Genomic DNA, 12,495 nt, shown 5'->3' with positions numbered 1-12,495 from the left:
GGAATTTTACCATATATTATAGGTTTATAGATCGCCTTAAAATAAATTACCTACTCTGCATTTAAGTAAAGGTGAAAAAATAGTAAAGTTAACAGATTTTTTTGGTGCCTGCTTAAAGTTTCCTGCAGGTGGGTGTGAGGGGATTCAGGGTCTTGGACTCATGACCTCTGTACTTCAAAAAATCTTGCTGCAGCCCTGAAAAGACTCCAAATGCAGCAAGCAGCTTAGGGGCTCACATGTGTTTCACGTGTGCTTTCAGTCACTTATTTATTACCACACATGATAACATTCAGCATTTCTGCCTTTAAGTGACAAGCAACACACAGCACATTCATGCTAAATTTACTTACACGTGCAACCAGAGAGGGTCCTGTTTCTTATGAGACACACCTTCAGCTGAAGGAGCGCTGCAACGTCTTTGCTCCACATGTGTTTCCCTCGATGTCAGCTGAGGGCGACAGAGGGAGGTGTTCCCCCTTTTCCCGGTTCTCAAGATTTTCCTCAGTCCACAATAAAACTTTCATTTTGGGAAGTCGGCACACACACACATGAACACACACATAACAGCGGTCGTCATCTTGTCCTGTAACGGTTCCCCGGGAAAGCTGGACCAGACGTAACTTGACGTTCATTGTACTTTAGAAAACGCGCGAGAGGAAGGAGGAAAAAGCATAGGAAGCGCACAGGTGGAGCTCACCGGAGCGTCTTTTTTTTCAATAATTTGTGTCATCTTCTGGAAGCAGACTACAGGGACGAGAGAAGAGACAAGACAATGACAGAAAGCAGCCTTTTCACTGCTTGTTAAGTTGTTTTGTTTTTACTTCCTGGCACGTTCAACTCCTCGCGCGACCCCTTAAAGGAACACCTGGAATGGAAAAACTTTATCTGCCTCGTCTGGACTGTAGTAAAAACTCCCAAAGAAGAATGAAGTAACCGCTATGGAGCCGGAAAATGCCCCGTACTCCAAACTGAAAACCACTGGAGTCGGGGGGTAAGTCGATAAACTTATACATAAAAGAGAAAATTTCTTTTCTGCCTTGTTTTTTTTATCAGGTTCAACAACAATTTTTCATGTGTTCTTGAACGTCACCTGCATCTAAATTAGTGCGTCATGTCAGTTTGTCAGGGATATTCGCGTTATATTGCTTCTAGCATTGATATACTGTCAATTAAAATGTTTGCAGAAGTAGTACGTTGCAGAATTTCACAATATTCAGAGAAGTAATTCATATTTAAACTAAAATTAGGCGGTTACACACGTGAACAGGTGTTGTACTTTAATAGCCTGCAGGTTAGCTTATGGAAACACTTTTCTCTGCTCTTCAGACAGTTCAGTGGAAGCTGCAGTCTAACTTCATTGTGCCTTTGTATCAGAATGAGCTGCCAAATGATCTGGTACTGATTTGAGGGAGATGTATGAGAGGAGGAGACAGTCCTTCTCCTCCTCCCCCTTTTCTCTCCTCCCCTGCTGTGCATCTCACTCAGCTGGTTGGCCGGCTGTCCCAAAGGGAGGGGATATAAAAGTCAAAATGTTGCATCATGTAACCCTGCTGGACATATGAGTGAAACTGCACACCCCCCTTTTTGGGTTTCTGCTAATGTCAGAGTGAAAGAGCAGTGAATGGGGCATAAAGAGGAGGAAGGAAAACTTTTAAAGAGCTCTAACCAGCAGTCAGTGTGTCAGTGGTTGACCAGTGGCTTTCTGTGGCTCTCTGGAAAACCACAAATGTAAAAGATTTCCTGTAAGTGCTTTCATTATGGCACTTGTCACTGAGCCTGGTGCACTTAAAACATCACTGGCTCAACAGTTCAGCACAGTTTCAGCTACTGCAGACTGACACAGCACAGCATTAGCTCCAAGACAGTAAAACTTCACAGTCATCAGAGAATTATCAACACCTACTTGAAAGCAATCAACACTGCTGTTATCACTGCTTACATAAGATGATAAATGTCCCTCTTGTCTAAGGCTGCAACTATGTCAAAATAGTTTGAAAAATGCTTGTGACAATTCCCCAGAGCGCCAAGTGATATCTTCAAATAGCCTATTTAGACAAACTGACATTTTAAAATCTATATTTTTCATGTGCGAAATAACAGAAAGCTGCAGATCCTTAAACTCGTGAAGCTAGAACCAGCAAATGTTTGTCATTTTTGCTTAAAAAATCACCAAAATGTTGAAATATATGGCAATTAATTTTCTTTTGATTGACTTTCACATCAATAGTTTCACTTATACTTTGACGTGTAAAACAGCTGTCAAAAAGTATATAGCTCAACTTGAAGTTGTTAATAAAAAGTCCACCTCACAGATAAAATGCAGCACTGATCTGTGAAACATGTCACCATCAATCTCTCACTGGGAGTTGTAGGTTTTAAGTTGATGCAGTGTCTTTGTAGGTCAGTCAGAGGTGGTCGACTCAGCTGCAGCTACATGTAGCTTATCTGGTCAGGCAGCGAGATAAGACAAAGCTTGTTGTCTTGAAACAGATGTTCGACTCTTTGAACAAAGCAGAGCTGCTGATGCAGCTCTTCTGGTGGATCCACGGTTCATGGCAAATAAGTGTTGAAACAATACACAAGATAAGAGCATCCTGCTTCCTCATCTTGTCTGTGTTGTATGTCGTTATGATGACTGGAATGACTGAAAGGATTTTGGCTCCTGATGAGACTTGGAAGGAAAATGAAGGATACAGTTATAGTGCTCTGAATACTTTTGCAAATTTAGCCTTAATTTTTATTTTTAGAGACAAGAATTTGAAACACAAATTTAGAGCTGAAGCAATTAGTCCATAAAAGAAAATTAGATGGTGAAAAGTTTCACAATTTTATGACATTTTATAAACTAACTGATTAACCAAGAAGACGATCAGCACATTTCTCAATAAGGATTTTTATTTGCAGCCCCTGATTTCTCCTAGATTACCTGCAATGTAGCGATCTGCCATCCTGTCTTTTAACCTTTTTGTCTTTCTCTTTAGGAGAGTTCTGATTCTTTGGACTTTACTCTGTTGCACCTGCTCTCTGAGGCTAGCGCAAGCACAAGGTAAGAAACTTGAGAACGAGGATGGATGCATTTGTATTCCTTTTCATGCAAACACTTATACAAATGTACCTCAAACAGTTTGGCAAAGAGGAAACTGAAATTGCTTATGGGAGGTAACAGTGACACTTTCAGGTATGTCCTCTATACTGCACCTGAGTGAGAACTAGGTCTTGATACATATCATGTTGTTGAATAGCTGTAGAACACGACACGGAAACAGAAAGTGAATCTAACCGCTGGAAGTAAGTACAAAACCCCAACATGGGCCCCTTGTTGTGCAAGTTTTCCAGTTATTGAAGTGATCTACATTTTCCACTGACAGCCTGGTCGGTTGTACCTCTGTCATCATCCCTGTTTCATCTTAAGAGCCCAAAAACTCTGATTAATTATGTTTACTTTTCCCTGGAAAGGATATAAATTATTTTTGTAAAAGATCGGCTGCTCTTTTTAACTTCTTTCGGGGAAGTGGATATAGTGTACCGAATGCTTGAACTTGATTATTGGGGTCTGCAAATGCAAGGTAAGGCTTATACTATTCATTGAATTCTGTGCCAGTGAGCGTGATGCACATCACAGCTTAATCTAACCACGTCCCATTCTCTAGTAAACATGGGAAATAACCAGTATCTAGAAATAGATGTATTTTTTATAGTTATATGTGATATCTGAAGGGACGTTTGTCTTGTTGATTTTCATTGACAAAGGCCAAATGAGCCAACTAACCTTTTACCATTCTGCAGCAGTTCAGTTCACATGTCTCTAAGCTCAAACCAGCCTTACAGCCCTCTCTGATGTCTTGGTAAATGTTTCCAAGGTGTTACATGACCTGTCAACTCCTGATTCCCAGCCTCTTCCCTGCAAAGTTGAAGTGAACTCTATCTCACTTTGTGTCGCACACTGCTCTGCCTTGATGTCTGATGCAGTCAGCTTTCAGTTATAAAGACCCCTGTGTGCATGTTGTCTGATACTGCTGTCAATCAAAATCAGCTGAATCTGATTCAATCAGAGCTTTTCCCAGTTTCTAGATGCCTTTTGATAATATGAGCCTCTGCACTCAGTGACAGCAGTTTCTGCCAATTATTGTGTAACTCTGCCTTCATCAGTTGGTATTTTCCTCCAATAATAACTGCAGGGTGTCTAGAGACAAAGATTTTTATATGTAAGGACGTGTTTTTGCAAAACTCTCAGACTCTAATGAGGCTTTAAGTTCTCCCTTGATAAAGCAGAGTGCTCTATGAAAACAGTTCTGCTGCTATAAGACGTTGGTGTCTGTTCTTGCATCATTTGTAAGATAAGCACTCTTGTTTCTTTAGCCGAAGACTTGCAGGGATTGATATGCATCCGGAAAGGGACTGTGCAATCACAAACCTTTGTGTTCTTTTCATCCGAGTGGTTCTCCCTATCCACCAGTGCGTCTAGGATTGTATGCTGCAGCTTCCCTACTCTTTGATATCAGACACAAGAATGAAACTTAACTGTGTGTGCACAGGCCTTTAAATGTAGGTGCTGTAGCTACACGTACATTCATTCATTCATTAGAAGAGTCCAGGCCTGTTCAAGGTCAGCCAGAGTGCAGCATGTTTAGAGCAGATTTTGGGGCCTATATGTCACTGTAGATGCAACGTCGGAACCCATTGGCTGTAGTCTGATGACGATATAGCCTCTGGGGACAACGGTGAACATGTTGGGGCGTGTCTGGATAAGCCAGTGGTTAGCGATAAACGACTCCCAGTCAAGACCTTCTTTTCCGCTTGCTGCATTGTTTACAGTCCAGTTAGCAACTTGAGAAGCGAGCGTGTGTTCAGATCAAAAGTGAAGCGAATTTCGCCCCTCTAGATGTCTGCAACAATAAATGCCTTCATTTCTTGGTTCATTAAACCCCCTGTAGGAGCGCCCGTTCATCTGTTTATTGAGTCTCAGTTTCACTGTAAATAGTAAGTTGCACAGAGGCTTCATTCTAGCTAACTTCAGCGGTATGAACCCGAAAAAGAAACAGTTTTTCTTGTGATTTACTTTAACTAACGGGTCTTGCCTTTGTCGAAATTTCAACATCATGATGCTGTTTTTTTGTTAAAGTAAAAATGAAGCTTTGTCAGGTCTGTCCTCAAGAGGAGAGGAAAACTACTAATGCTTGGCTGTTGAACTGAGCTCGGATCAATCATTTCTGCTGCATTCGAGGAAGTCGGGAAATCTAAAAGCTGAATGGCTTTCGTGACACAGCGTCAAGGGAATTTATCTCATGATGAATTTTAGATCTAGAACAGATTGTTAGCTGAACTGACATGCAGATGTCTTTTTATAGAGATAATAAGAATCTAAATTGTCGTCAGATAGCAGCCGATGGGAGACCCCCTACCCCTAACTACTACCTCAACTTTGAAGCCATATAGCTGCATCTTGTAGACAAAAGGCTATGGTTTGAATAATGTTGACAGTAAATAATTCATATGTTATAAGATGGATAAGATTAAAAGACTCTGTAAATGCACTCATTGGTAAATAAGATGGGACGACCCAGCTACTTCAGAACCTTTTTGAAAACACTGTTCCATTTTTATGTGGCATGGGAAAGTTTGAGACAACTTTGGCCAAGTTTCAGACCTTCTCTTTGCCAGTGGACGCATTAATGTGCTGAGTCAGAGGCCAGCAATTCACTCCCCGTTCTGTGAGAAACTCAGCGTGACCTCTACCCTTAAAAGACCTCCTTCATCTTCCATCAAACACAGGTCGGGATTTATGTAGTTGAATTTAATGTTAAGAAGTCGGTGTGTTACTTAGCGCCGGTGTTAAAGTCTTTTATCTCTTCTATTTTTGTCTCCTTTTTTTACTGTGAAGCAGCTGCGGGAGATGTTCAGGCTGCACACGTGCCTGGTTTCTGAAAACAATTGTTTTCTTCAGCAGTGCTTTGTCTCCAGGATGTGTTATACTCGTTTTTTTCTCAGCTCATCAGGAGGTCACAAAAAGCCTTCGGCAGTCTGTCTACCCACAGAGATTTAGACATGAGAGGAACAGCCCTGAAAGTAGATCACAAATCATAAAATGAAAGAACAATTTTGCTTTCTTCAAACCATATTAACAATTCAAATGAGTGCTATATTGGAAATTCAGCTGCAGACGGTCTTTGTTCTTGTTTCAGTCTCTGTTTGATGTTTCTTTTCCATGTGTGGGTTTTTCAGTCGAGCTGACCTCCCACTGCCTGCAAACACTGAGGAGGGTTTCCCTCCTAACTTGTCTAGTGTCTATACTTGTTCTCCTCGGCTGAGCTGTAATTCCTCATTCAGCAGTTTATTTTAGTCTTTCCCACATTTGTTTGGTATTAGACGGAGGATGGATATTTGAGATCTATATGTAAGCTTTGAGTTTAGACGTGGCACGAACAGAGAGGATTAACGCGCCGTTTTCAGGATGCTGATTGGCCAGGGATGATCACTTCTTCTACATTTTCCATGCTCGCTAAACTAAACAAAAAGCTTTTGTTTGACATGACTGAAGACTTGCACTGGTGCATAACAACAGACAACAGTATGATAAAGGCAACATTTACAGATGATGTTCCAACCAAGAACAGATTTCACTTTCTAAGAGCGCTGCATGTTAAGCTAAAATATGTTATCCTAAATTAGCTTAACCTTGGTTCTGCTGTTTCATAGTTGCTCAGTGTGCGGTTTGGGACCAGCAGTTCAGCTTTAGAGGCTGCAACGACTTTATCTTTCTTAAATTGAGATGATTTAGATGTTAGAAATATGATTTCTTTTTATCCAACTTAGCCTGAAATCTTGTGAAATACTAAAAAGTGTCAATTTATGATCAGAGACATATAATTTTGTGAAATATGTTGTCATCAAAGCCAATAAGATGATTTAATCATCACAAGTTGAAAAGGCTGAGAAACACTGTTGTTCCAAAAGGTTCATCTATTGTAACAAATGCTCTTGAGATAAAGGCCGTCTCTTCATACAGTGATAAGTCGATTTAATTAAAGTCTTCCCCAAAAGTGTGGATCCAATTAGGAGCAATATATACAACACACACAACACTGTAATGTCTGAAAATTCTCTATATTTTCCTCCCATGAGATGCAAGTAGCAATTAAAACCTGCAGAAAGCGCTGCAGTATGTTTTCATGAGCTCGGGCTCCTGTCAGAGCGATCATCTTTAATCGACAGACATTACCAGACACAGTGAGATGGCTTCTCTGTCTCGGCAGAAATACGGTTCTTAAAACCCCCGCTGCCGTCCTCCCCAGGGACTCATTCGGCCTGAGATTGCTCTAATTAAGGCTGATGTAACGATTGCATAATTTGCGGCAATCCTTAAAACTGGATTTTGATGTGTGGCCCAATCGGAAATGATAAGCGTCCTTTCTCAGTGGCTTTTGCTGAAGGATTTCCAATAGTGAAACTTTCAACTTGTGAACTCCCTCGCTCGGCATCACAACGTAATTATCGCTTAATTTACGGCACTCTTGTTCTTTCAGTTTATACTTTGATGCAGATCAGTGCACCACAGCGGGAGGTTGGTGATATGTGTCTTACACAAATTATCATCTTTTTAAATAGCTTTTTAAGTGCACCTATAAAGTGAAATGTGTTTTCAATTGGCTATTTCGTCTTCTTTTTACATTTTGACATGAATATATTGATAGTATCAGGTCTTCTTTTCTGCCTCTCTGTTTGTGTTTGTAGTTTGTGCCTTTAAACAAGCTTGTATAAAGGTTATGTAGGGAAAAACAAATGGTGCATATGAAGACTTACAAATCATGATACTGTGATACTGTCAATGTCAAGAGGTACTGACGTCCCTCTCTTCTGTTTCTCTGAAGATGTGGATGTTCTGCAGCAGCTTGGGCTTTCCGAGCGAAGGGCAGGCGGGTCATTATCGTCAGGGGCTCGATCCATCCCTAATGGCGTCATCCCCTTCAAGTCTGGAGTCATCCTCACCCCGAGGGCACGAATCCAGGTGCCTCTGCGCACCGTTATCCCTGCTAACTACAGCTCCACCAATCTCTCCCTGATCCTCAGCCTCTCTGTTCATCGCATCAACAGTGCTTTCCTTTTCTCAGTTCTGTCGAAGAAAAGGAAAGTTCAGCTGGGAGTGCAGTTCGTACCGGGGAAAGTCCTGGTACACATGGGGCAGAGGAGCTCTGTGAGTTTCGACTATGATGTCCACGATGGCCGGTGGCATAGTCTGGCTTTGGATATCCAAGGTCACGAGGTGTTCTTACACACTTCATGTGGAAAGAGAAGTGTACATGCAGATTTGCCTTTTAAAAAAGTGGAGGCTCTGGACGCAGAGGGCTCTTTCCTGCTGGGCAAAATGAACCACAACTCGGTGCCGTTTGAAGGTGCCATCTGTCAGTTTGACATTTATCCCTCTGCTAAGGCAGCTCATAACTATTGTGATTACATTAAGAAACATTGCAGAGAAGCTGATACCTATCGGCCTGTGCTTCTACCCCTGCTACCTCTAATTGCAACAGACCCAAACATTACTGTCACTCATAAAACTCTGGTGTCATTGAAAGAGATATCCCAAAACACCCAGAGGCCGACTTTGGCCTTGACCGAGGAAAACACAAGGACTACGTCTATTGTTCCAACTGAGCGCTCGCTGATACCAAACGAAACATCTGTGTATCAGACTCAGAGCTCTCCAGAACCTGGTGCTGCGTCTGTTTCTCCAGCGGTTCATCCAGGCTTGGAAAGTCCGTTTAAATTTCCAACTCAAACGGCCACCGCATCTCTGAGGATCAGCGGGACACCACCGAACCCCAAACCAACTTCATATGGCAGTGCCGGAAAGAACACAGAGCAGGGAGATACTACTCCTCAGAAACCTTTTGACCAAAGTATGGATTTACCTGCTTCCACCAGACCATCCCACATGAAGCCAAACCTCCAGACCACAGCTGCTTTCACACAGGGGTCTCCTCCAAACGCCTACCTTCCCCATAACAACCAGTCGAGCACAGTAGCTTCTAAGAAACCTGAGCCAAATGTGACCAGTATGGAGGATGTCAACCCCACCTCGCTTATTTCTGTCACTCCAGCTGCAACGGATGGCTTCCAAACTTTTGACGTGGAACCGACCCAGTTCTCGCTGCTGGCTGGACCTGGGCTAAAGGGAGAACCAGGACTGCCGGTGAGTGTGTGAGCGGTAAACATGAACACAACACCTGCCTCTGTAACCCATGCATCAGTACATCACATTTGGTCCACAGGAAGTACTATGTTTTGCATTCACTGTAGTCTAGTCTATGAATGAAGCCTATTTATCAGTGCATTTAAACTGTAATTGATGCTTTAACCTTTGGCTGCCAGATTCCTGTGCTTCAGGCCAGCCTCCTTACAGTTCATCTTTGGATCACAGAGATTCAGACGTCTGCCAGCTTGTTGTTTAAACTTTGGTTTTCCGTCCTTTGATGTCCAGAGCTGCCTCTGACGTTGTTGCTGACGAATCTCCTGGTTGTGGGGTTTTGTTAATCTGGCACAAAGCATAGCAGCTCTGAAATGTTTGCTTATTTTACAGTTGTGTGTTGCTTTGTAAATGAGTCATAATAGCTCCATTCCCTGCTCTCAGGGTTTTCTGCTGACTTGTAGTGCCCTGTCAAATTGTTTGTGATTAATGTGCGATTTCCTTTTTAGCAGCAGTGGTAGAAATAGTCAGGTTCATAGCCGGGCCTTTGCCAGTTAGTGTTTGTCTGGGTGGAGAGGCTGGCAGTGCGGTGTTAGATTCCTCTGAGGGAGAGTGACCGCTCACAGAATGGATACTTTTAAAGCAGGGTCAAAGGTGAACAAGGATAAAGAACAATTAACCATTGAGAGCTAAAATATAAAGACCTATAAAAGATGAAGCAGTAGTTTGTTCCCCATTAAGAGCTGTAGAGCGTGCTCTGCTGTTAAATATGCCGGCGTGCAGATTTTTGCTGGGGTTTTTTGTGGTATTTTAAGTGTGTTTTGGTTAGCGGAAGTGGCTACTAGGGCTGGGTATCGATATGGATTTCTCAATGTGATTCGATTCTGCTTCACAGGGTCCCGATTTTATTCGATAGGACAGTTGAAGAGAGACAGGAAATGTGGGGAGTAGAGAAAGGGGGCTGACATGCACCAAATGGATTGGCAGACCGGGAGTCGAGCTAGCGATCAGTGCGACGAGGACTGTAGCCTCTGTACATGGGGCGCCCGATCTACTGACTGAGCTAAACCAGCCGCCCCAGTTCCGATTTTTAGTCTGTACAGCTGGCTCATGGTTTTGATTAAACAAACTGGGCTTCAACTTGTGTGAGATTTGGCCACAAGATCTCATAGCGCGAAGAACAAAGCCACACGAGGGAAAGGCATACTGTATAACAACACACCGAAAATACACTTGCGGCCAAAGCCGACGCTTACAGAGAGTAACATAACCATCAGTGCAAAACTAACTTACATATTCATGGACGCACACACGATAAAAAGAGTCTGTCGGCAATCACTGACATCTCTGTAGTAGCTGCAGTAAACAAGTCCAGGCATGTCTCCCTCACTGCCATGTTTTGAGGGGATGTGCTGAGTCGTGCTGCGTTCAGGAGCGCTCAGAAATGTGGGTGATCAGACACGTTTTTAGATATTTTTAAAGAAACGATGTCGGGATTGATGAATCGATATTCGGTCATTCAAATGAGAATCGATTCTAATTGGAAAAATATTTTTTTTAAACCCAGCCCTAGTGGCTACAGCCACTGCACCCGCCGATCTCAACTGTTTACAATACTACATAGCACTGTCTGCAGCATGTAGCAGAACATCACAGCTCAGCAAATGTTGGTCCGAACTAGAAAGGGTCGACAGTGTATTAAAATGTTTCATATTCTTTGATAAGCAATTTTTTTAAGAAATAAACCTTCTGAGTACATTTGTGTAGTTGAGTGTAAAAGGTATTTTCTTAATTGCAGCTCTAAAATGTCACGATATCAGCCACCGTATCAGTCTCAGAACTCTCATAGTGGTTGGGCTCTCCTTGTTATTCATCAGCCTGTGTGGACTGTAGACTTTGTGCCTCATATTGACCATATGGTCCTGTCAGACACTGTTCCTCTGTTTTAACCGAAAATGGTTACCCACATTTTCCATTGTTAAAAGGACTTCTCTGTCTTGTATTAGGTCATGTTCAACCAACAAAAATGCTTTAAGTAAAGCTTTCCTGCTCTGGCAAAGAGAGAAACCACACCGCTGCATGCCACTAAGGCCTCTCAGACCGTTTTTATGAGAGAAAACTAACCGATGCTGAGGACTTTCGCCATTGTATTTCTTGTTAATGTTTCAGTAGAGTCCATAAAATTTCAACAGATTGCTGAGTCAGTTATAAAAATCTATTTTCAGGCAATTTTATTTTATTGTCTTCTGGATCATTTTAGTGACGACTAGAAGCACATTGTTGAGTTTTTGATCCCCCTCCATTGGGATTAGGGTTGACGTTAGTGGGCAATGGTCTGTTTAAGATGGAGTTTGAACTGCTTACAAAAGCAGGAATGTCTTTGAAAGTAAATACGATTGAGTCTACTGCAACCTTTTCTTTAAAGATAGCATGTCAGCTCTAATGGATAACATAAGGGCTGATGAATTCTTGAACCGGTTTTTAGCACTGAAGAAGGGAGGATCAGAATTGATGACTAGATAAGCGAGTGAGGTCTTCAGTGGACGACTACAGATTATTTACAGGACAGAGCTTTAGGCATATTAAGATGCTAATCATGTATCCAAAAGTATGAGAATTTCTCGATAAACCATGACTACTGAGCTCATAATGGAGGTTTCTTAAAAAAAACATTTAGGATTCCTAAAGGATGTCAACACATAATAAGCAGAATTGCATTGGGAAGGGATGCACTGATCTGATACAGAATGCTAGAATGCTGACCTAATCAATCAGTGCTTGTGTTGACCAGATGTATCCAATCCACAGTGTCTGTGTCCATGCTGATTACAAATCTCTGTGTTTTAGTTACAAATATTTAGTCGTAGCTCGTGGCTGGCTCTGATTTTTTGTGCCAGAGCAATCTCAACCTTAGGTTACCTTTACATTAATCCCTATTTACAGATTCTTCATAGAAATGCAGTGAGGGACATGGATTTTAGGGATGGCAAGTGTGTTCTGGTTTCCATTTGTTCTACACTTGTAGTCTGAGTAATATTGACCAATCACGTATCAGCAGGCTGTGGCGTATGCAGGAAGAACAGACAACGATTTAGCTTCTTACTACTCTTAACAGACATCTGCAGAAAGTTCAGCTAACAATCCGTTAGTCAATCACAAGATTTTTTTGTAAACACTGCAGCACGCGGAAAACTTGACTGGATGTTGTTGATCGCTAACCGCTGCCTAAACCAGTCACGTCCGGCATGTTCACCGCTGTCTCCAGAGGCTGTATAGTCTCAGACAATAGCTGATGGGATCCGAGATTGCCTTTA

At 42.1% G+C, this 12,495-nt stretch overlaps 1 protein-coding gene across 1 annotated transcript in view; it reads left to right on the top strand.

The window, feature by feature from the left end:
- The first annotated feature begins 839 nt into the window (after positions 1-839).
- Positions 840-12,495, top strand: part of col27a1b (collagen, type XXVII, alpha 1b) — an 87,290-nt gene continuing 75,634 nt past the window's right edge. The window contains exons 1-3 of the mRNA XM_069683171.1: positions 840-991; positions 2,982-3,046; positions 7,869-9,187. Of these exons, the coding sequence (XP_069539272.1) occupies positions 939-991; positions 2,982-3,046; positions 7,869-9,187 (1,437 nt within the window). The 5' untranslated portion in view covers positions 840-938. The remainder of the gene's footprint in view (positions 992-2,981; positions 3,047-7,868; positions 9,188-12,495) is intronic.

This window comes from Semicossyphus pulcher, unplaced genomic scaffold (assembly GCF_022749685.1).
Source record: "Semicossyphus pulcher isolate SPU_LCO1_2020_fin unplaced genomic scaffold, fSemPul1.0.p SCAF_6, whole genome shotgun sequence".
NCBI classification, from domain to species: domain Eukaryota; kingdom Metazoa; phylum Chordata; class Actinopteri; order Labriformes; family Labridae; genus Semicossyphus; species Semicossyphus pulcher.
Note: the sequence above shows the minus strand (reverse complement) of the source record. Positions and strands in the feature narration are given on the sequence as shown.